Source organism: Martes martes, assembly GCF_963455335.1.
Source record: "Martes martes genome assembly, chromosome: 2".
In the NCBI taxonomy this organism is placed as follows: Eukaryota; Metazoa; Chordata; class Mammalia; order Carnivora; family Mustelidae; genus Martes; species Martes martes.
The window spans coordinates 67,470,178-67,496,338 of record NC_137889.1 but is presented as its reverse complement, the minus strand read 5'-3'; the positions used below and the strand labels follow the sequence as shown (position 1 = coordinate 67,496,338).

General features: G+C 34.0%; 1 protein-coding gene across 1 annotated transcript in view; it reads left to right on the top strand.

Moving 5' to 3' along the window:
- LRBA (LPS responsive beige-like anchor protein) overlaps positions 1–26,161 on the top strand; it is a 694,736-nt gene that overhangs the window by 206,900 nt on the left and 461,675 nt on the right. Inside the window, exon 34 of the mRNA XM_080796316.1 lies at positions 6,769–6,830. Within this exon, the coding sequence (XP_080652442.1) occupies positions 6,769–6,830 (62 nt within the window). The remainder of the gene's footprint in view (positions 1–6,768; positions 6,831–26,161) is intronic.

Genomic DNA, 26,161 nt, shown 5'->3' with positions numbered 1-26,161 from the left:
TTTTTTTTTAAAGATTTTATTTATTTATTAGAGAGAGAGAGAGTGAGCAGGATTGTGAGAGGGGAGAGGGTCAGAGGGAGAAGCAGACTCCCCGCTGAGCAAGGAGGCTGATGCAGGACTTGATCCTGGGACTCCAGGATCATGACCTGAGCCAAAGGCAGTCGCTTAACCAACTGAGCTACCGAGGTGTCTCTGGACTTTTTTTTTTTTTTTTTTTTTTAATATGGGGTGCTTGCCATATAGTGAATGTTTTCTAATATTAGAATGGGTGACTCAGCCAATTGCTATCTCTGACAGCAGGTATCAGTTCAACAGAGAATAGCTTTCCAAACAATTCTAGTTAAGAGCTTAACTGACTGCAGAATACCAGTCTTCATCCTTACAAGTAGAATTTTTTAAGGATAAGCTGGAGGATTTTCATCAGTGATAATATAGAATTGATTTTTTTTTAATTTAGATGTGTTTGGACCAGAAGTTTCCTAAATCTGGGCTTGTCTATGTCCATGGTTCATGGTTTAGGATTAAACACTTTGATTCTCCTAAAGCTGAAAAATCATGGAAAAATGTAATTATCTGTATCCTGATCTCTTTAAATATCAATTTATAGCTTTAGTTATAAATTTTTGTTGAGTAACAATCACTAGAAGATCTCTTGAGGAATTTTTAAAAACTTATTAAGAAATACTTTTTTAAAAAAGATTTTATTCATTTGACAGAGAGATAGCCAATGAGAGAGGGAACACAAATAGGGGGAATGGGAGAGAGAGAAGCAGGCCTCCAGCTGAGGGGAGCCTGATGTGGGACTTGATCCCAGGAGCCTGGGATCATGACCCGAGCCGAAGGCAGATGTTTAACAACTGAGCCACCCAGGCAACCCCCAAAAACTCTCTTTTAGAAATAAGAATATGGAAATGCAAGGTAGAGGTAGTTCAGTAGTGGAAGATACTCTTTATATTAGCACTAATTGAGGGATATCAGCACATTTAAAATAATAAGCTTTAGCTGAAATAAGAATTTCATTATCATCTGTGCTATATAGATGTATATGGAGTTGGTGATGAGTGGTCTCATTTCCACAGAGGGAAAAAGTATTAAATTTATTTGAAAAAGTTCAAGTTTTAGAAATATTTACTTAATTTGGGGGTAGAATTTTACCTTATCTGCCGAAGGATAAAATTTTTTCAGCCATGCATGGACTATTTGATCTAATGAAGTAATAAAATTTGAAAGATAATGAATTGAAAAATTGAAGGATTTCTCCCTCATTTATACTTCACATGTTAAATGTTTAATTTTTAAAGTGGTGTGACAATTTACGAACTATGTTTCATTATTGTAAAGTGGATTATTAATTACAGCGTTTTGGTGTAGCAAAACAGCTTTCAGTTGGTCTTCGAGTTTTATAATAGATCCCGCAAGATGCTCAGAAGTACTAAACTTGCTAATTCCAGATCCCTGAACAAAATTTAATTTAGAATCAATTTCTTACTGGTAAGTTCTGATAAACTGATAACAAGGAAGATGATGCACTCTTGCTTATCTGTAAACCGGAGCAGTGCCTACTCATTGGACTGTATTCATAAAAAGTTAGCAAAAAAAAAAAAAATCTAGGAATTTTATGCATCTTACATATGTATGTTGTAAGGAACGTTTTGGGTGGTGGTTTTTGTGCATTGTAAAACAAGAGTTTTGAGTAGAAGTGTTTGTGGCATGGTACTGTACAAAAGCACTAGGTTCAAAGACAGGAGACCTTGGTTCTAATCCTGCCTTTGTCAGTAACAAATTGTATGCCCAGAGACTGGAAAGCTTATTACTTCTATAATTTTTTAATGATTTTTTTATTTAAAAATTTTTAAATATGTTCAATATTTATGGAGTAGAAAATGAAATAACCATGAACTTATTACCAACTCCCAAACCATCTTTGTTTTGCTATAATTGTTTGTTGTATCTGCCTCCCTTTATTTTGCTTTAGGATTTAAATCAATTCCAGACATTGTTGTTTTACCCTTAAGTAATTCATAAGCCATGTAAAAAAGGATATTTTCTTACATAATCGTAATTGTTGTGTATATACCTAATATTGATAATAGTTCTATGCTATATAATACTTAGTTCATATTCATCGCTTTTTAAATGTCTTTTTACAAAACATTTTCTCATTTATATACAAACAAAATCAATTTATTGCATTTGGTTATGTCTTTTAAGTCTTTGTTAATATCAAATAGTTTCTCCGTATTTTCCCTCTGTTTTCATGCTTTTGGCTTGTTGACGAAATCTGGTTGGTTGTTCTGTAGAATGTTACATATTTTGGCACTCTGTGGCCATTGTTTCCTCATGATGTCATTTAATGGTTTCTCTGTCCCATTTATTTTCTGATGGCTTGAGATTAGATTTAAAAGTTTAGTTAAATGAAACAAGATGGGATTGGGAGGGAGACAAACCATAAGAGACTCTTAATCTCACAAAACAAACTGAGGGTTGCTAGAGGGTGGGGGAGTAGGGATAGGGTTATGGGTTATAGGCTGGGTTATGGACATTGGGGAGGGTATGTACTATGGTGAGTGCTATGAAATGTGTAATCCTGATGATTCACAGACCTGTACCCCTGGGACAAATAATACATTATATGTTAATAAAAATAAACAAATAAATAAATAGTTTAGTTAGAGGTAACACTGCCTATTAATCTTGCCTAGAACCACATGTTAGTGATACTAACCTTCTTTTTCAACCTTTTGTAAGGATTGATACTTTATTACTTTGCTTTTTTAAAGAGGTCTTTCAAAAACAAAGAAAGTTACTTAAAAAATAACATTTATTCTATCTTATAATTATATGTGAACATGTTTTTATAAATCTAAGATTCATTAGGGGGTCTTTGTGATATTAATTTTCCTATACCTTAAAACATTTCACCATTATTCATCAGTTACTCCTACTATAGTAAGGACTATAAAATAATGAGAAGAAAAGAACACTGGAATTGCCCCTAGAATTATGATATAATAAGAAAATAAATCATCACTCTTGGATCTCCCTCAGTTTGTACGGCATTCCCCAAAGTACTGGATCATATTTTAAGAAGATAGAAATTTGTTTTCTCAGTGGGAACAATAACTGATATTTGGGGAGGGCAAAAACATTTTAAGTATTACATGGTTCTTCCAGTGGGTCACAGTACATCTCTACAGTTATGTTTAGTATTAAAATTTCATGGGGATGCAATTAAGAAAAAAATGTTCTGAAATGGCTTCCTAGTGGGGAGCAATAATGAAAAAAAAAAGGTTGAGAAATATCAGTAAAATCGGTGTAGAAGAAATCTGTGGATACCATCTTTGTGGTCTTATTTTCAGCTTTCATCAAATTCAGTTAAGAATTCAGAATTGTTTATTTTCTGCTCTTAATGATAAGGTGAAAAATTGACAGAAGAAGACATTTTACAATTATTAGACCATCTGAGGATGAATTTAAAGAGACAGAGAGCAACATTCAAATTTTATCAAACCCAAGAATTCATTAGTGCACAGTATATTTCTGTGGACAAAAAGGAAATTGATTTTCTTAGTATGTCATTCTATAGAAAGGACTTCATTGTACCAAATTTATGCAATGTTTTCTGACAAGAACATGGAACATCTTATTTTGCTAAAAAGGTATGTGACAGTGTTCTTCCATGGCTTTGATAGTTACACAGCACAATTTACTTGGTACAGTTTCTAAGTGAATAAAAAAGGCAAGTGTGTTACATGAAAATGATTGGAAAGAAAAGTTCATGTAGAAATGAAAAAAATTAGTGGATTCATCATTCTAAATCGTGTTTGAAAGTCCAAAGAAGAAAATATTTTATAATTCTGGATCAAAGAAGATGACTGTCGTCTTTTCAACAAAATTTTGAATGATTCGCCTTTTCCAAAGTACTGCATTTGATGATGTAAGTTCAAGAAATAGGACCAGAATTAATGATAAGGTGGAACCAATTAGAAGTTTATCTGACATTTGGAATTAGTATTTATAAGGTGGATATCATATTTATAGATTGATGAAGAGCAGCTAGTTGAATCCAAAGGCCTTTGCTCATATAGGTTATATACAAATACCTTTAAAACCAGAGAAATAGAGAATAAGAATTTGAGTGCATTATGCTTAAATTATTATTAAAGCTTCTAATAATGTTTGTAATCATCTCTTTTTATATAAAAACCAAGTTGACTTAAATACATACTTAAAATACATACATTTTTAAAAAGGCTTCTTACATTCCATGTGGCAAAAGGTCATGACTGTTTTTCATGTTACTTGAAAGTTTAGACAGATCAGTGGGTTCAGATGTTGCTAGCTTAATATCTGGTAAATGATTTAATATTTCTGGATTAGCCGTAAGGAAAAGCAGTGATAATGGAGGTGGGGTAAATAGTCTTGGGTGAAGAAATTTGAAGAAAATTTCATGACCTCATGAAATTCCAAAAGAGTATAAAGCTCTTGGCTTTGGTATCCTGAGTTTGTCTTTTTTTGAAGGAACTAAAATTGCATATTTTTAAAAAATAAACCAAAAATAAAACCAAGCAAAATGAACCCTATGGTTATTCTGAGAGGCTTTTAGGGAAGTTGGGCTAAGAACCTACTCAGATCTCTGAGGCTACCTTGTGTGCTTTCTGCTAACTGGGGCAATAATAGGGTGTGTGTGTGTATAAATGAAAATTAATACTTCTGCAGCAGTTTAGAACTTTAAGTATTGTTTTAGAGCCTTCCTTTGGATAATTCTTAGAGTCTGATGATGGATTACTGGTTTATAATTCATTTCTTCCTTGTTCATACCTGGAACCAGTGTCACCCAAGGGCAAAAGAGAGAAAGAAAGAGAGGGAGAGAGATGATTAAGTTGTGCAGCCTGATACCGAGTCCTTTATTGGTGATATTTCTTGTTTCTTTGAGCCCAAGTTTATATATTTTTGTTTACCGTATTATTGCCTTTTAGACAGGGAGCTTATTATTAGAGATCTAATATAAGGTCTTTTTTGTCCCCTAAAGCCGTTTCTCATTTAAAATTTAATATACCATCTACCTTGGCCCTCCTCCCCATCTTTTACAAATCTACAAAACCCCATTCCAAAAAATGCATGAATTGTTTTTTCTTTTTTTTAAATTTTTAAAAATCTATTTTATTATCACTTAACACTTAACTCATTGATCATTGAGTTAAATGGCCCAAGGCCTTTTTTTATCATTATTGTTCCTTTTCTGAGTGGATAAAAAAGGCTGAGCCAGATCAGAGCCCAAATATTTTGCCATTGAAAGGAAAGTTGGTAGGAATTCTGGTTTCTCTAGAATAGAGCAGTGGAATAATGACCTAAGTAAAGAAAGATCTGAGTTCCACTTTTTGAAAGTGGAAGTATATGGAACTTTCTGGTTGTTTACATTTTATGTAAAGTGACAAGGTTTCAGACCAGCAGAGGGCTATACCAACGATGAGATGGACTATTGGCTATGCCCTTCCATTTGGCCTTGGTATTAGCCTGCAGAGCTATGCTCATTTCAGCTCTACAGAAACCATAATTTAGACTAGTTAATGACCTGCTTTCTTAATGCAACATGTATATACGCTGTAGCTAATTTCTGTGCTGGTGCTGACACTATTACCGTCATTATTTCTATGTTACACATTTTTTCAGACATTGAGAAAAATGGTTCTTTTCTAAAAAGTGAAGAGGGGAACAACCTATTTAATGTGAATGCTATTTATAAGGCTACAGAATGGCAGTGTGTGCCATCAGTTGGTATGAGGCAGCAAGACTAAAAGAGGTGAGGAAAAAGAACTACAGAGCTACAAGATTAAAGAAAGGGAATAAGATGGGATAGGATGCCTTCAAGAGCTTTCATGGAAAGAAAGAAAGAAGATAATTCTGCAGGGTGTGTTAAGGGTCCACCAGGAATTATTTTTATTGTTATGCCCTGGATTCTAAACGTGTGTTTGCTTAGAAAAATATAGAATGAAAAATAACAGTTTTTCTGATTAATAGTCATATGATTTAGTAATTTAGTGCTTTTAATTATGGGTATTGCTTTTTTAACATACTGGTTATGAAGTGTTCTTTGAATGAACTTTTTTAGATTTTGTTGGTAACCAAAACTAAGGAAGCCTTTAGATATGTATTGTTTAGAAGTTCCTTCCTGAGATATTTGTGGTGAACGCAAATGAAACAGAAAAGAGAAAATGTAAATGAATTTATTTATAAGAAATCAAGAATATATAACAGAACGTTCACACTTCTGTTAAGGTTTAGTGTGAGGTCACAGGTCAAGGTACTAATAAGAGTGTTTGGGATGTCTGCTGCCATGAAACAAAATGGAAACTTGATTGATAGCTAGAGGGTTGAAGGGAGAGAGTGTGGTGGAGAAAGCAAAGGTCAGGGAGCCATTTCCCTTCTCTGCATATATAACAATCAGCTCTCTCCGAAACAAAATGTAGATGATATTGATCAATATGGCATATGTTGTGCACATTTCTCAGTGTTGTGAAATGTCATTATATATGGAGTTCTAATGTTTTAGTAGATTGAATACTGAAATGAAATAGTTTACAAATAAAATTCTGGTAGTTTTGATGCCAAATTTAAAGTAATCACTCATATCGAATGTGTGTGGGTTTGTTCTTAGCAAGATATTAAAGTTTTGTTTTAAAAACCAGTTTGGATAAAGTTGTATAACAAATCCCTCATATTTGTTTTTTACTCTGTAATTTTTCTTTTAAATTCTCTTTAAAATAGGTCTGGTTTGCATGAAGTCTAGTAGTTCGGTTGTGGAATTGGTTATGCTACTGTGTTCTCAGGTGAGTAACAGGAAAAAATGTTGGATTAAAAGTAAATTCTTGCATGATTATATTTTATAAGGAAATTATAATTGTTTTAGTAGACATTTTTGCTGTAATAGAGTTTGAATTTGCAATTTTAAAATAATTTTATTTGTATTGCAAAAGGATTACTTCTTGTCTTTGATATTAACAAAAACTACAAAGATAATTTTGTAGTGAGTGCTGAGAGAGAACAGATAGATGAGAAACAGGTTTTTAGAATCACATTAAAAAATGTCTAGAGTGAATGATCTTGAGGTGGCTAAATTTCTTTGCTGAATATATTAAGGTTATAGAAACAGATTTATTTCTAAACCTTGTGGAGTGCCACTCTGACTCCCTTAGGAATAATGGGTTTACTTCCCTTTTGTGTAGAGGTTATAAAATGAGTGATAAATAATTTTGAATTCTTGTCATTGCTAATTATTTTTGACATACAGAGTAGATTTGGGAAAACATCAACAAAAGTATGGCAGCCATCATAATAAGATGTAGTGAATAAATTCCTAAAGCAAAATTGCTTTCAGTGTTCAGAAATTTTATACCTCATGTAAACTTTAATGATTTTTAGAAAACTTATGTAAAAATCATGTATCTTGTGATGGTTTTTCTTTTCTGTTTTGCAATTAAACAGATGAATGTTTTTACTGAGAGTTTTCTTTGTAGTCTTTTAAAAATGATATCTTGCTGGTAGTAAATTCCGCTACTTAAAACTTTAAAATAGCCTTTTTTAATAGGAAGGGTATTGGTCTAGAGGTCAAGGGTTCTGACCCATTTCAAAACCTTTGACCTTCATTTACAACTCTTGTGGTTTACTTGCCTGACGAATAAGGATAATGCAAAATTAATGTTTCTTTGCATCGATTTATTCATTTTAGCGTTTATATTGCCAAATTTATTTAGACTGTGCTGATGGACATTTCATGAATACAAATTAAAGAATCATAGAAGGTGTGAAAAATCAATACTATGCATTGTCAATAAAATGCAATAAGAACAATTACTTCTAGAGATTACACTTAATGGATTTTTATAATGAACTTGTGAGGAGTGGTTATGTTTCTAGTGAGCTTATTATTCTTAGATTTAGCAAGAATCATGTTTTTATAATTTAATCATCTCCTTTAGAAAACTCCATTCCTTTAAAAAGCTTAATGTAGAAAATTTTTCATTAATCTGATTTGAAATAATTGCTTATTTATTTCTTGGATCTAAGTTACCATATGCCATTCTCAAACCAATACAAAATTATCCTTACTTTTAAGAAGCATTTGTTTCTTCACAGAGTATGAAATTATTTATACTGATATAATTGTTTCATAGATGAATTTTGATAACAAAGTTCCACTTTTTAGTTCAGAAGAATTGAATATATTCTTGATATATCAAAGCTGTTTCAGATAGTATATTACATAGTTGAATGTTAGAAGCTAAAAAGATGAAGAATGACATGTTTTAAAACACCTATTTATCATGTATGTCACAGGGCTGTTTAATACTAATCTAATCAAATGGGATATGAAGATGATGTAGTAGAATAAGTTGCAAAAGTTGGATACTGTCAAGATTTTTGTTTGAATAAAATCAAATACATTATTGGTTATTTGAAGTCCTTACCATTTTTTATGAGTTCTTCAAAAGTTCCATGGCATCTCTATAAGATGTAGCACAGTGTGAAAAATGATGTGAAAAATGAAGCTAGAATTAGCTCCAGATGTATACAGATTGTTCCGGGGTGATAATTACATTTTTCACTTTGAATTTTCCTAATTCAAAGAGGTCAGCTTGGCAGTCACAAAAGTGATTTATTTTGTTAAGAAGTGAACTGTCTTTTTCTACATGAAAGCTTAAGAGATATGAAATTGAATTTGAAGTCGACATTTTGCAGATACTGGGTGGGGATGGCTTGAGTTTGATTGATAATTTTTTTTAGTCTGAGATAGGGTGGGAAGTGAAAAGCTAGCATATTGCTAAAATTTTAATTAATTTTTTAAGGGGAGATGGAGAGGATTGAGTGCCAGAGATCGAAAGATCAGGTCAAAAACTCCTTTTTAATCACATAAATAATGGGATATGCTTATGAACTTAACATCTGCAAATTTGATTTAAAACTTTACAAATTAGTTGGTGTTAATTTCATGACAATCAGCCATGTTCTGATTTTTTCTTTGAATCCATTCAGAACTAACTTTCTTTTTGCATTCTTTTTAACAAGGTGTTTAAATTGGCCACATTTTATTACAAAAGAAAGATTAGGACCTAAATTTAAGAAATGTGGAAATGAACACATTTGTTTTGCTATCGTTAAGACTGAACAAATCACTATGTATTTTCTTGAGGCTTCAACTAGGATTATATTTTTCGGTATTCACTTATTCATTATTAGGTTGATTAGACACCATTTCATATTTTATCTCATTTACATTTAACATTGTTAAGGCAAAAATCCTGTTATTTAGAGTAGAAAAGCTTTCTTAACATACTCAGCATTACATTTTTGAGTAAATACTGAAGATTTGTTAAATTAGGTTTATTCATATATTGAGTCCCATGTAAAGTAATTCAAGAGCTACTTAAGCTTCAAAGGTTGATTTAAATTCTTTTTGCTTCTTTAAAATAAGATCATAAACGTTCTTTAGGAAACTGTACTCTCTGATGCCTAGAAAAAAATTGAACAAATTCTAATTTACACTTCAGATTTAGTTTTTCACAAGCATGTAACTTACTAGTGCCTACTATTTGTTCTATATGTGTGTAAACCTTTTAGAAATCTATATGAATTTAATGAAAATGCTAACTATTTCAACTAATATTATTCTAGCATCGTGTAAAGTGTATCATGCTCATTTGACATTAATATCATTTTTGAAAGAATTGACAATGCATTCAAGGCCACTTTATAAAAGTGTTGCTTTGCTCATCCTAATTCAGTCTGACATACATTCCAATAACACTACCTCCCTTCTTGGGTTTAAAGCTAAATTTATGACTGTGCATTGTGAAGTGCATCATTTAAAAATGGTTTCAACCCAAAACATCTAATAAATAAATAATGTGTATGGCTACTCAGTAGTAGACTTTCTAGACTAGAAATCATTCCATCGGATACTCAACAGTCCACTATCGGAGAGGGCTGTCAGATAAATCTTATGGTAGCTGCATTCATGTCCTGTAAATCACATATTATTGTCTGAGCCTTCTGCCAGGTCATCTATTCTTTTCCCATTTATCAGAAATGCATAGAGTATATAGAAAAACTAGAAGCACCATGTAGTCTGGCCTAGTATCCTGTCCGAGTAATTAATTAGCAGCAAAACATAATTTAAAATGCCGTTAGTCTGATTTTTCTTTAAAAATTGTTTTATCAAAATACATAGATTGTTCCTATTTTGGAAATATTTCTTTTTCACGTGAAGGTTATGAGATAAGGTTTGTTCATTTTAGATTCAGGTGTGTGTTTCTATACCCCTGAATTATTTAAAAATTATAATAACCAGATGTTACCATTTTTATGATTCTTTTATGTCAGTTTTATGTTGAATTTTTGCTACTTGAGGTATCTTTCTTCCTTCAGTATCCTCCAATTTTTTTCTAAATCTAGTTTTCTTCTCCTTTTTAAGTTTGTCTCTTCTAAATATGTGACATTAATGTTCCTGCTCTTGACTTTTTATTTCATGAGCTTTTCCTTTTTGTAGTTGTGATGAATATTTTGAGTAAAGTAGATAATCGAAACAAACCAAGGTGGGGGCAGGAGAAGAAAAACAAACCAGCTCTATACCATGGCGCAAAAGTGTCCTTCATTATCAGGTCTCACTTATTGCTTGGACCTTACTTCTTACCACTTTGTTTTTATAGTCTCATGCTCAATTTATATGTTCTCAAACTACGCTGAAGTATTTAAAGTTACTCAAATGTGCCATCATAATTTTGTCTGTTAGTGTATGCTTTTTCTTTCCCTAAAATTTCCCTCCTTCAAATTTGGTGACTCTAATGGTTGACTTCTCATCATTCAGAACTGAGCTTAATTGTCCTCTTCTCAGATCATCATATCTATAGTTGGTATCTTTTTGCTTATCTTCATTTGCTTATCCTCATTTTAGCACTCCTCATAGGATGTACAACCAATTTTAGGTATACCTGTAGCACTTGTTACTTTTTTGTTGTCAGCTTCCCTCTCTGTACTCTAGGCCCTGTGAAATACTCTTTCTGTTTTGCCTGTTAAACTATACCTAGTACTCAGCACAGTCCTTGGCACATGATGGCTGCCTAGTGAATATTTATAGATAAACAAATAATCCAGCTTCCAGCTACACGGCAGTCTTTCTGGAAATGGAAAGCTTCCTTTGACTCCTCTCTGCTCCAAGGCTCTAACTCTAGTGTTCATCTAGAGCTCCCACTGTCTGTTATTCCTTTCATGGTTTAAGTTGCCTGTGATTTTTATTTCTCTTCCATTAGACTATAATTTTCTTGAAGGCAAGCACTGTGTTTTGTTTCGTATCTCCAAAATCCAGCATAATTACTGTCCAACCAAATATTTACATATTTGTGTAATTAATAATTGAATGATAACAATAGTCATAAGTCAACATATTTTGGGCCTTTGTCTTTTGGTCTTTTTCACTGTGAAATATTCCCATACTTCTTGTATATTATTGTGTGTGTTTTAAGTGTTCATTTTTTAAAAAAGATTTTATTTATTTACTTGACAGAGATATCACAAGTAGGCAGAGAGGCAGGCAGAGAGAGAGGGGGAAGCAGGCTTCCTGCTGAACAGAGAGCCCGATGCGGGGCTCGATCCCACGACCCTGGGATCATGACCCAAGCCGAAGGCAGAGGCTTTAACCCACTGAGCCACCCAGGCGCCCCTTAAGTGTTCATTTTTATTTTCAGCTATCTTGTCCTAACCCAGTTCTGTAGTCGTGTTCATTTATAACTAGGGTCTTTTTCATTGTCAATTCGCTTAGTTTTACCTCTTTAAAAAAAACACAAAAACTTGTTGAAGTATAATTTACATACAGTATATATGCACATATTTTAAGTTTACAGTTTGATGAATTTTGACATATATAGAATGATGTAATAACCATTTCAGTCTGGAAAGTTCCCTATACCGCTTTGCAATCATTCTCCATCCCTGTTTTCTCAAGTTGCTCCTGATTTGACTTCTGTTAAAGTGACTGAGTTTTACTGATTGTAGAATTTTTTTTTAAAAGATTTTATTCTTATTTATTTGACAGATAGAGATCACAAGTATGCAGAGAGGCAGGCAGAGATAGAGAGGAGGAAGCAGACTCCCTGCTGAGCAGAGAGCCTGGTGTGGGGCTGGATCCCAGGACTCTGAGATCATGACCTGAGCCGAAGGCAGAGGCTTAACCCACTGAGCCACCCAGGCGCCCCTGATTGTAGAATTTAATATAAATGGAGATTTACTTCTTTTAATTGTGGTGCTTGGATACTCAGAGTGTGCTGTATTTAGGGTATGCTTAAACTTTTTTCATTTAAATTCACTATTCAGTATTAAGAAAGTGGTTTTTTTTTTTTTTTGTAAGAAAAAAATTGAGCTAGTTAAAAAAAGGATAATCTTTTTGCCAGCCACAGAATAGGAATTTTTTTTTTTTAATTTCTTTTCAGTGTAACAGAATTCATTGTTTTTGCACCACACCCAGTGCTCCATGCAATACATGCCCTCCTTAATATCACCACCTGGCTCCCCCAGCCTCCCACCCCCTGCCCCTTCAAAACCCTCAGGTTGTTTTTCAGAGTCCATAGTCTTTCATGGTTCACCTCCCCTTCCAATTTCCCTCAACTCCCTTCTCCTCTCCATCTCCCTATGTCCTCCATGTTATTTGTTATGCTCCACAAATAAGTGAAACCATATGATAATTGACTCTCTCTGCTTGACTTATTTCACTCAACATAATCTCTTCCAGTCCCATCCATGTTGCTACAAAAGTTGGGTATTCATCCTTTCTGATGGAGGCATAATACCCCATCATGTATATGGACATCTTCCTTATCCATTCGTCCGTTGAAGGGCATCTTGGTTCTTTCCACAGTTTGGCGACCATGGCCATTGCTGCTATAAACATTGGGGTACAGATGGCCCTTCTTTTCACTACATCTGTATCTTTGGGGTAAATACCCAGTAGTGTAATTGCAGGGTCATAGGGAAGCTCTATTTTTAATTTCTTGAGGAATCTCCACACTGTTCTCCGAAGTGGTTGCACCAACTTGCATTCCCACCAACAGTGTAAGAGGGTTCCCCTTTCTCCACATCCTCTCCAACATACATTGTTTCCTGTCTTGCTAATTTTGGCCATTCTAACTGGTGTAAGGTGGTATCTCAATATAGTTTTAATTTGAATCTCCCTGATGGCTAGTGATGATGAACATTTTTTCAGGTGCCTGATAGCCATTTATATGTCTTCATTGGAGAAGTGTCTGTTCATTATCTTCTGCCCATTTTTTGGAATTTTGAGTATAAGTTGCTTATTGGAAATGTAAATGTCTTCTTAATGTATGCATATTTTTTCCTATAAGGTAATCCTATAGTGTGGAGCTTTTATACAGCAATATGGTGAGGCTGTTGACTATAGTTTCGGAATGTTTTATTTTTAGGAATTGTTAGGTTTATTTCAAGTGCTGTCTCTTTTACAGAGCTTGCTTGCTTGCTTTTTTGCTAGCTTGATTTATTTACTTACTTTATATTTGCTTATTTAACTTCTACTTAGTTAACATAGAATATAATATTAGTTTCAGGTGTACAATACAGTGATTGAACACTTCGTACACATGGGTGCTCATCACAATGAGTGCCCTTCTTAGCCCCTGTCACCTATTTAACCAATACCTCCTCCCTGCCCCCATCTCTTGTCTGGTAACCATTGGTTTGGTCTCTAGTTAAAAGACTCTTTTTCTTGTTTTGCCTCTCTCTCTTTTCAAACCCCTCCTTTGCTTGTTTTTTTTTTTTTCCTTAAATTCCACATATGAGTGAAATCATAAGGTATTTGTCTTTCTCTGACTGACTTGTTTTGCTTAGCATAATACTCTAGCTCCATCCACGTTGTTGCAAATAGCAAGATTTAATTCTTTTTTATGGTGGAGTAATATTCCATCACACACCCTGCCCCCCACATTTTTATCCATTCATTAGTTGATGGACATTTGGAATCTTTTCATAATTTGGCAATTGTAGATGATAGCTCAATAAACATTGGAGTGTGTGTATCCTTTTGAATAAGTATTTTTTTGGGGGGGGTAAGTACTTACTAGTGCAAATGCAGAATTGTACGGTAGTTCTATTTTTAATTTTTTTGAGGAACCTCCATACTGTTTTCCATAGCAGCTGCACCAGTTTGCATTGCCACTAAGAGTGTAGGAGGGGAACCCATCACATGTAATCATTTAATCACTATTAAATGATTAGGGAAACCCTTTATTAAATGAGAGGGGAACCTTTTCTCCATATCCTCATCAACACTCACTATTTCTTGTGTTGTTGATTTTAGCCATTCTGACAAGTGTGAGGTGATATTTCACGTAGTTTTGATTTGCATTTCCCTGGTGATGAGTGATATTAAGCTTCCTTTCATTGTGTCTTTTGGCCATCTGTATGTTTTCTTTGGAGAAATGTCTGTTCATGTTTTCTGCCCATTTTTTAATTGAATTATTTTTTGCGTGTTGAGTTATATAAATTCTTTATATATTTTGGGTACTAACCCTTTATCAGATATGTCATTTGCAAATATCTTCTCCCATTTTGTAGGTTGACTTTTAGTTTTGTTGATTGTTTCCTTTGCTGTGCAGAAACTTTTTATTTTGATGAAGTCCCAATAGTTTATTTTTACTTTTGTTTCCCTTGCCTCAGGAGACAGAAGTTTCTAGAAAGAAGTTGCTACAGTCAGTGTGAAAGAACTTACTGCCTGTATTCTCTAGGATTTTTGTGGTTTCAGGTCTCACATTTAGGTCTTTAATCCATTTTGAATTTATTTTTGTGCTTGGTATACAAAAGTGGTCCAGTTTCACTCTTCTGCATATTGCTATCCAGTTTTCCCAGTACCATTTGTTGAAGAGACTGGTTTTTTTCCCATTGGATATTCTTTTCTGCTTTGTTGAAGATTAACATAGTTGTGGGTTTCTCTCTGGGTTTTCTGTTCTGTTTCATTGATCTCTGTGTTTATTTTTGTGCCAGTTCCATACTATCTTGATCACTACAGCTTTGTAATGTAAGTTTAAGCCTGGAATTGTGATGCCTCCAGCTTTGTTTTTCTTTTTCAAGGTTGCTTTGGTTATCCAGGTTTTTTAATGGTTCCATACAAATTTTTGTATTGTTTGTTCTAGCTCTGTGAAAAATGATGTTGGTACTTTAATAGGGATTGCATTAAGTATATAGATTGTTTTGGGCAGTATAGACATTTTAACAGTATTTCTTCTTCCAATCCATGAGCAGGGAATGTTTTCCCATTTCTTTGTGTCCTCTTTCAGTTTCTTTAATTAGGCTTACATAGTTTTTAGAGTGTGTGCTTTTCACCTCTTTGGTTAAGTTTATTCCTGGGTATCTTACTGTGTTTGGTGCATTTGTATATGGGGTTGATTCCTTAAATTCTCTTTCTGCTGCTTCATTATTGGTTCATAGAAATGCTAGAGATTTCTGTACGTTGATTTTGTATCCTGTGACTTTACAGAATTCATGTATCACTTCGAGCAGTGTTTTGGTAGTCTTTTGGGTTTTCTATGTAGAGTATCAGCAAATAGTGAAAGTTTTACTTCTTCCTTGATGATTTGGATGCCTTTTGTTTCTTTTTGTTGTCTGATTGCTGTGACTAGGACTTCCAGTACATGTTGAATGAATAAAAGTGGTCTGAGTGGACATTCCTGTCTTGTTCCTCACAGTAGAGGAAAAGCTTTCAGTTTTTCCCCACTGAGTATATTAAAAAAGCTTATATTAAAAAGCTTTAAAAAAAGCTTATATTAAAAAGCTTTAAAAAAAGCTTATATTAAAAAGCTGTGGCTTTTTCATTATGGCCTTCATTATTTTGAGATATGTTCCCTCTAACCCTGTGTTGTTGAGTGTTTTTATCATGAATGGGTGTTGCACTTTGTTAAATTTTTTTTTTAAATGATCGTATGGTTATTTCTTTTATTAATGTGATGTATTACATTGATTGGTGAATATCTAACTACCCTCACAACCTAAGAGTAAATCCCACTTGATTATGGTGAATGATTTTTTTAATGTATTGTTTGGTTTGGTTTGCTAGTATTTTATTGAGAATTTTTGTATCTGTGTTCATCAGGGATGTTGCCCTGTAGTTTCTCTTTTTTAGTGGTATCTTTATTTGGTTTTGCTGACCTCATAGGATGAAATTGCAAATTTTCCTTTTTTATTTTTTGGAATAGTTTGAATGTTTGGTATAATAGTTTGAATGTTCTTTAAATGTTTGGTAGAATTTGTCTTTGTACCATTGTGGTTCTGGACTTTTGTTGTTGGAAGTTTTTTGATTACTGATTCAATTTCTTTGCTGGTTTTCGGTCTGTTCAAGTTTTCTATTTCTTCTTGATTCAGTTTTGGTAATTTTATGTTTTTAGAAATTTATCCATTTCTTCTAAGTTGTCTAATTTGTTGGCATATAGTTTTTCATAGTATTCCCTTACTATTGTTTGTATTTCTGTGGTGTTGGTTGTTATTTCTCCTTTCTTATTTGTGATTTTATTTGGGTCCTTTGTCTTTTCTTTATCTTAAGTCTGGCTAGAAGATTATCAGTTTTATTGATTTTTTTTTTTTTTTTTAAAGAAACAGCTCCTGGTTTCATTGACCTGTTCTATTTTGTTTTTTTGTTTGTGTGTTTGTTTTTTTTTAGTTTCCATATTATTTATTTCTGCTCTAATCTATATTATTTCCTTCCTTCTGCTGCCTTTAGGCATTGTTTTTGTTCTAGCTCCTGAGGGTTTAAGGTTAGGTTGTTTGATTTATATTTTTCTCTCTTCTTGAGTAGGCCTGTATTGCTATATATGTCCCTCTTCGTACCACTTTTGCTGCATCCCAAAGGTTTTGGACCACTGTGTTTTTTCATCTGTATTTTTTTCCCACGTATTTTTAAATTTCTTCTTGGATTTCCTGATTGACCCACTCATTTTTTAGGTAACATATTGTCTAACCTCCATGTATTTGTGTTCTTTCCAGACTTTTTCTTGTGTTGACTTCTAGTTTCACAGCATTGTGGTCTGAAAAGGTACACGATATGACCAGTCTTTTTGTATTGTTGAGTTCTGTTTTGTGATCTAGTATGTGTTCTGTTTTGGAGAATGTTCCATGTGCACTTGAAGGGAATGTGTATTCTGCTGTTTTAGTTTGGAATATTCTGAATATGTCTATTAAAACATCTGGTCCATTGTGTTATTCAGAGCCATTGTTTCCTTGTTGTGTTTCTGTTTAGATGTTCTGTCCATTGATGTTCATAGGGTGTTAATGTCCCCTATTATTATTGCATTACAGTTAGTTCCTTTATATTTATTATTAAATGTTTTATATATTTGTGTGCTCTCATGTTGGGTAAATAAATAGTTATGATTGCTATATCTTACTGTTGCATTGTCCTCTTTATTATTGTGTCCTACTTTGTCTCTCATTATAATCTGTTTTAAAGTCTGGTTTTCTGATATATGTATTATTACTCTTACTTTATTTTGACCTCCAGTTGCATGATAGATGTTTTTCCATCCCCTCACTTTCAATCTGCAGGTGTTCTTTAGTTTATAATGAAGCTCTTTAGGTAGCAGATAGATAGGTCTTCTGTTTTTATGCATTCTGACATCCTATGTCCTTTGATGGGAGCATTTACTCCATTTACATTAAAAGTGATTAATGGATAGATATGAATTTATTGCCATTTGTTTTTTGTGGTTGTTTCTGGAGATTTGCTCTGATCCTTTCTTGTCTTTGTCTCTTTCATATTTTGCTGATTTTCTTTAGTGATATGTTTGTTTTCTTTCTCCTCCTTCTTTACATGTTTATTAGTGGTTTTGATATATGGTTACCATTTGGCTTATATATATTAAATAGTAGTCTATATTAAGTTGATTGATACTCATGTTTGAACCCATTCTTTTCTTTCTTTTTTTTTTTTAAGATTCTATTTATTTATTTGACAGACAGAGATCACAAGTAGGCAGAGAGAGGTGGGGGGAAGCAGACTCCCTGCTGAGCAGAGAGCCTGATGTGGGGCTCAATCCCAAGGACCCTGGGATCATGACCTGAGCTGAAGCCAGAGGCTTTCAGGCACCCCTGAACCCATTCTTTTCTAATCTCCCCATGTTTTAGGTATGTGTTATTATATTTTATATCATTTTTGTGTGTGTGTGAGTTCCTTGACTGAATTTTATAGAGCTCCTCATTTGTACAACTGCTTTTGTGTTTCCTGCCTTTATACTGTTGGTTTTGGTCTTTCCTTTCCATTCAAAGAGTCCCCTTTTGTATTTCCTGCAGTGCTGGTTTAGTGGTCACAAACTCCTTTAATTTTTGTCTGGGAAAATTGTTATCTATCCTTCTGTTCTGAATGACCGCCTTGCTAGATAGAGTATTGTTGTCTGCAGATTTTTCCACTTAGCACCTTGCATCTATCATACCACCCCCTTCTGGCTGGTCAGATTTCTGGTGAAAAATCTCCAACTAGCCTTGTAGGTTTTCCTCTTGTAAGTAAGGACTTCTTTTGTCTTGCTGCTTTTAAGATTTTTTTCTTTACCACTGTATTTTCCAGATTTAATTACAGTATGTCTTAGTGTTGGCCTGTTTCATGGATTTTGATGGGAATTCACTGTGCCTCCTGGATCTGGGTGTCTTTCCTTTCCCAGATGAGGGAAGTTTTCAACTATTATTTCTTCAAATTTTCTGCCCCCTTTTCTCTTCTTCTTCTGTGATTTTTATAATATAAATGTTACTATGTTTGATGAGTTCTCTAAGTCTTATTTTGTATAATTCTTCTTTCTCTCTTTTGTTCAGTTTCCAGATCACTAATTTGTTCCTCTGCTTCTTTAGCCTTCTGTTCCTTGCATCGAGTATATTTGTAATCTTGTTTATTGCACTCTTCATTTCTAATTCTTTTAAAACTCTTTTATTCTGTAGGATAAGGGTCTCATTGATGTCTTCTCTTTTCAAGCCCATTGAGTATCATTATGATCATTGCTTTAAATTCTCAATCAGATACATCACTTATATCTGTTTTGCTTAAATCTCTGGCCTTATTGTGGTCTTTCATTTGGGTTAAATTCTTCCATTTTGGCATTTGTCTAATTCTTTGCTGCCTTCTGTGTGTTGGTAAAGCCATTTATGTCTCCTGCTCCTGAAGGTGATGGCTTTATGAAAAAGAGGTTATGTAGTGCCAGGACCTGGCATTATGGGAACTGTTTCCTCTGTGTGCTGTGTGTGCTCTGCTGTTGTGTTCCACCTCTTTATCCTTCAGGCCATTTGTCGCAGAGGCTGTTCTTGCTTGCTGTGAGCAGTGTTTTTGGACCCTGGCCTGGATGGAACGAGTTTTAATTAGGTGTACTGTGGCCTGCTTGTGAAGCGAGACCTGTCACCACCTCCACTGGAGTTAATAACCCATGAAACTCTGGTTGGGAGGCATGGTGAGGGTTTTTTTTTTTTTTTTTGGCTGGTTTTCTGTGGGAGGGACCTGCTGCACTGAAATTGAGGCAAGTATGACTGAAGTAGTCTGTGTCACTGGACTACAGGGTGCTAGGGCTTGATATAAGCAAGGTAGGCAGCGAGTATTGGTGTTATGCTTCTTCCTGAAGGTGACTGTGTTTACTGGGGAGCAGGGAAAGGAAATGGTGCCATCTACCTCATTTGTTCCTGGAGAGGTGTCTGTGTGAAGGATGCCTTTCAGGGACACTTCTGAGAAGAATGAATAATCTCCATACTTTGTGCCTCAGGGGTTCCTCATATCCCTGTTTATATGCTGTCTGTTCTTGTGTTGCTTGCCTGACTTTTCTCCAGGAGAGGCTAAGCTTGCTGACCTTTGAAACTTTAAGGTTTGATCCCTACTGGTTGTAGGGACTCTACAAATTCAACCCGTCTCATTTTCCAAGCCAGTGTCTTTGAAGAAATGTTCTCCCTGTGTGTTCCCCTGTGTGCTCTTCTCTCTCTTGCCCGTCTCCATGCCCACCACTACCTCCCCTTCACAGCTGCTGTGATCCATTTTCCCCTAAACCATGTCTTTGCACTTCCTACCTCCTTCCATGTTGCCTTCTCTCTCCCTTTAGTTGTAGAGTTTGTTCTGTCCATCTTCAGATGAATTTCTGGGGTATTAAGATTGATATGATGGTTATCTAGTTGCGTTCATGGGACAAGGTGAACCTAGAGTCCTATTGCACTGCCATCTTCCTGCTCAATTTTCTGCAGAGCTTTGTGTAAATTTATCTGCTTTGAGTCCTCCTATTTGGGCCTGCTTGTGGTATTCTCTTATTTGGCAGACATGTATCAGATGCTTTTAAGATAAGCCCCTCCTGTTAAAGAAAGTATAATCAAATGATAGAGACAATTTATTGTTATACAGCACATACACTTATAAGGACTTGAAGTGAAACACAAAAATAGAGGGGCAGGGAGTGGAGTTTGGGACTGTCAGTCCTTATTTAATCTAACGTTCATTTTATTTCTGTCCTTGAATAGCTCATCTTAGGTGACTGTGACTTGCAGTAAAAGTTTTTTTTTAGTTCCATTTATGTTTTTCTAATTTCATCAGGATGAATGAATATTAAAATTCTTAAAGCATTTCCTCTGCTTCTTTCAGTACCTATAGTTTTCCTTCGTTGGTTTTGTGGTAGCCATGTGCTTGTTTTATCAGTTCTCACCATCCAAAATTTCTAGTGGACCAAATCTGCATTTGTGTACTGTGTGATAACGGGTGTTCTGTGAATGAAGTGCAGAGTGGTAAATAAATTCAGTAAATGTTGTTTGAATTTAATTAGCTTTCTTTACTAGAGGGTCCCTCAGAGCATTTAGTAGATGTATGTGGGTGTGTGCACATGTGTGTATAAAATAGGTATGCAATGTATATTGTTGAATGTGTAATGGGACTAATATTAGCATGTTTGAAACAGAATCCTCTTTGTGGCCATAGGATATGTGGATGATTTTTGTAAAATGCAGTATGAGGAAAGTTCCTGTTGCATCAAGGGTGAGACAGTGAATAAATGCAGGAAGTGTCTCTTTTTTAGTACTCTGTTTTTGTTTTTCTTTGCTTCTCCAATCACAGTGACTAAAGAAAATCACTAGATACATAAAATTAGTTATTCATGAGACACTGTGATTATTTCTGCTTCATTTAGAAGAAATTATGTCAAGTCATTTTTTCTCTCTCCTTTGTAGGTAATTTGGACATAACTCCCAGTTTACATGTTATTTCTGAAGGGATAGATCTTCAGAAGTGATGATATAAAGAGTTGGTAATTCTTTCCAGAACATCTTAAGTTTAAGCAGGTTTCTGTGTGTGTGTCTGTGTGTGTGTTTTAGGATAAATGCAAATTTTTTTTAGGACAGGTTTAGGATAAATTCATATATTTTGACATCAGTTGAATATATGGCTATTTCCTATATTGAGTGAATGGATCACATTACATTTTTAGCCAATATTCTAGTAATTTATGCTGTATAATAAAATTCAAGTATATAGCGTAAGGTCTTGAAAGTGGGGTCAGAATATATTTTATATTAAGGATATTACATATATTATTATTGAGCCATTTATAGACCTGAACTTTGGTTTGCACTTAATGAGATCCAAGAGGTTCAAAGAAAATGAAATTAATCTATGTGAATGTCATATGATATAGTTTCTGATGAGATAAATTTTCAGTAAATACTTGTCAAATAGATGAATAAAATTTTAGCAATAGACTGTAGTTACATAGCCTAATCATAAAGTGGCAGGTTCTCTTTACATGTCATCCATTTGTTCATCCAAACAACCAAGATTTGAGGTAGCTTTCAATCAAAACCTAGATGTAATAAAAATACAAAGTCATTATTAAAGAGTTTAATAGGGTTAAAGAATTAAGAGTGAAGATATTACCCTGCTACATAAGGCCAGGCTTTTTCACTGAAATCTGTAGTAATTCCATGTTTTATAAAGTATAATTTATGTGTAAGGTATTACCTTGAGACAGTAAACAAAAAGAATCTATCTTGGGGATCCTTAACCCTGAAAATTGAGTAGATATTGGAGTGCTGGTAGTTCACATTCATCCAGGTATTTTTAAAAACAAACATTAAATTAATCGATGGGAGTGGAATTTGTTCTTCTGATACAATCTGAAAAACTCAATCTGTGATATGTATAGATATTTTTGGCATGAGAGCATATTACCAAAATCTCTGTGCATACATTATTTAATAAAAATAGTCATTTAATATGTTTTTTATTTTAATATGTTTTCTTCACTTTTATTGGAAAGTAAAAATAATTCTAAATCCTATTAACTCTTACTTATCTTCTGTTCTTAGCTTACATGCTCTCAACATTGGATTTAACTATGTTTCAGAGTTCAGTTTACAAAGATGAGTGCTAAAGAAGAGTTAAATTTACAAAAGCTCTGTTAGTGTCATGCTATATTACAGTTTTTGTTTCTTTCATTAAATGAAAAACTCCTTGAAGTCAGGAAATGATTTCTTGTTAATTTTATTCTGTAGTGCTTCAGAGTGTTATAATAATGTAAATATTTGATATTTTTTGAATAAATCAATGTATTTACCATATTTAGGTAAAGTTTCCCTCAAAATTGAGTTTGGATTCATTGAAAAGCATTTAAAGTATTGAAAAGTATTTAAAGAACAGATATAATTTTGTTTAATAAGTATTCAGTTGTTCAATTCGAACAGTGTGAAAAACTTCAGCCTTTATGCATAGGCTTCAAACCCTTATTCTGAATTCTTTTTTTTTTTTTTTTTTTAAAGATTTTATTTATTTATTTGACAAGCAGAGATTACAAGTAGGCAGAGAGGCAGGCAGAGAGAGAGGAGGAAGCAGGCTCCCTGCTGAGCAGAGAGCCCGATGTGGGGCTTGATCCCAGGACTCTGAGATCATGACCTGAGCCGAAGGCAGAGGCTTTAACCCACTGAACCACCCAGACGCCCCCTTATTCTGAATTCTTATTCTGTATTTACTTGTTTTAAAGAAAGTGTATACATATTAAACCCCTTTCACCTGATTAACTTTGGGTCGCAAAAGACCTCATTAAAAGAGTTACAGGTGATTAGTTCTCATGAAGAAATCAAGTTTATGCATTGTAGATTTTCTTCTGTTTGTAGATTTATTTCTTTTTTTTTTTAAAGATTTTATTTATTTATTTATTTGACAAAGATCACAGTAGGCAGAGAGAGAGGAGGAAGCAGGCTCCCCGCTGAGCAGAGAGCCCGATGTGGGACTCGATCCCAGGACTCTGGGATCATGACCTGAGCCGAAGGCAGAGGCTTTAACCCACTGAGCCACCCAGGCGCCCCTGTAGATTTATTTCTATCACCTTTAAGTCACTAGCTTCAGAAACTTAGCGTCGATTCAGACATCATATCTTGTTCTAACAAAAAATATGAACAGATGGTAGCTCTGACAAATGATGTGCTTACCTACATGTATTAATACCTGTATGTCAACGTTTCCTGAAAGAAACAAATCTATATCTGAGTAGAAAGATACTTACCAATTTGTTTCAAACTGCTAAAAGTTCCTTGCATGGTAACAGATTTCCCAAGTGTATTAAATTAAATGTTGAAACTTTGATATGCTATAAATAAATCATTCCATTTCTTTGTAACCAACCTTATTTTTTCCAGTGAAAATAGACTTTTGGATCAACTGGCTTTTTAAAGATCAGTTTATATGTATTATGGTCCAACTAGGATTTATATTTATTTTTTTGCTATGTTTATTTTTTATGTATATATTAAATTTAAATTTAATATTTCAACCTATCATTATGTTACCCTTCCTTTTTATTTTTATATATGCTTATACCTCATTCTTAGAAAGAACTTATAGAAAATAAGTGAATGTAAATTGCCTTTGAACTTATTATTGTCATTGTTTATGACCTTTTGATTATGAATAGGTGAGAATCAATAGGGTAGTGGTTAACATGGGGATAAAAGGATATGCTTCTATTATAGTCACCCATTTTTGCCTTAGAGCTGCTGTGAATGTTTTATCCTTATAATAGACAAAGACTGTGAATGTAGGTGTTCTGTATTGAAATGCTCAGAATTAATTTTATGTGCAATAAAAGCAGTTGACTTTATAAGGAAGAACGAGAGACCTGTGAGCATGAGAGGAAGTCTGTGAGAGTTAGAAAAAGTAGTTAAAGATTCAAGCTGTATTAACTGATTATGAAAAATCATAAATGCACTTAAATAACGATGTTAAAATACTTGAAAACAGATTACTGACTGTGCTAATGTGGTAAAAATATGATGTTACTTGATTTAAATTTTTATGACAGATATCTTTTATAAGATAGAAGTGTTCTTTCTAAAACAGCAGCAAGAGCATTAAAAAGTAAATCAGATGAAATTACTGCATTTTACTTTCAGAAAAAATATTTAAGTTGATTTGTGAGTGAACATTAATGGATCTTTAAGTCTGAATGAGGACCTTTCCAGTGTTAATTTAAAGGGCTTTCTTACAAATGAAGAGAAGCATAATTTAACTCTGGATGTAGGATTTATTCTGAAATACAGGCGTCCTGTTGATTCACTAGCACTGGAGTTTTTAGAAAACGTAACCTTTTAAGGTAAATTTTGTGGAACTGGCAGTACACCCTGTGGCTTAGCAGTCTAGTCAGAAGGATGATACCATGCTGACTATATAACTAGATCTTTGAACATTATTCTCAAGGGTGGTAATTGCAAAACAAAGTAATATCAACTGGCACTTAATTCTGCAAGTTCCCTGCTGATTGGGGTATTCATTGAAATAGAACTCTTCCTGACAGGAAGTCAGCCTATGAGTATGGAGACATCTGAAAATAAAGTGTGCTTTAATTTGGCACCCTGCCATTTTACAACTGGTCTTTTAAAATTGGGATTGGGAAGAGAGTTAGCAAAAAGGAAGAATACATGAATGGGAATAATCTAAGCATAACCTTTTTTTTTTTTTGGCTTTCATGTAATTATGAATACAAATCGGTGTCTCTGTTTCTCAGCTGTTATTGCTTGGTGTTTCTTAGTCCTTTTTTCTATTATTTCAAATTAATCTACTGAAGTTAAAGTATTACAGAAAGGCTGGGTTAAAAATATAAAGCTTAAGTTTGTTTTTGTTTAATATCAGACTCTGATAACTTTGTGAAGACTGACCTATATTCCCATACCATGTATTTTTTCATAAATATTATATAATTTAATGGCTTTAATCAGAATATTCAGAGTTCTTAGGATTCAGATTTAAATATTGCTTTCTGAAATGTTTACACTGTTTGGCTTAGTTGTCTCTGAGATGACACAGATATTTTGCACTTTAGTACCCCAAACATAGATTTGGTATATAATAACATAATTTAGGAAGGTATAATGATTATGTATTAACAATTGCATATGTATTCCATACATTATGCATTTCTTAGGCAGCTATTTTTAGTTAAGCTGTCATTTTATAACGTGAAAGCATGTATGTGGTTTTAAGAAAATCAGAGTTTGAACTTTGATTTAGGCCTGAATGAAGTAAGAATCAGAATCCCAAAGGATGTTTTTCTAGTAGTAAATTCCTCGCTGCTGGAGGTAGACTAGATAGAGGAGACTATTGTCTCCCTCTTGGGCAACAAAAGAAGAAAGGAAAAAAGGACATTTTGGACAGGATCTTAAGAGGCTGAGGCCAGGAAAATACTGTGATGATAGATTTTGAGTTTTAATACATTTTTTCCTCTGTCTCTTATTAACTCTGTAACGTCCTCGGGCAAATGACTTCACTTTTTTATTTTTCTTTCTTTCTTTCTTTTTTTTTTTTTTTAAGATTTTATTTATTTGAAAGAGAGAGAGAGATAATGAGAGGAAAGAAGGTCAGAGGGAGAAGCAAACTCCCCGTGGAGCTGGGAGCCCCATGTGGGACTCGATCCCAGGACTCTGGGATCATGACCTGAGCTGAAGGCATTGGCTTAACCAACTGAGCCACCCAGGCCCCTGAGACTCAGTTTCTTGAGTGGAATGGGTGTAGTAGAGATTGTGGTAGATAACATGAGAAAGCATTTAAAAACAGTTCTTAGAGCAAAGTAAGTTGTAAATTAGTTACTAGTTTCTGAACCTGTCAGTGTGAAAGTGTTGTGTCTGG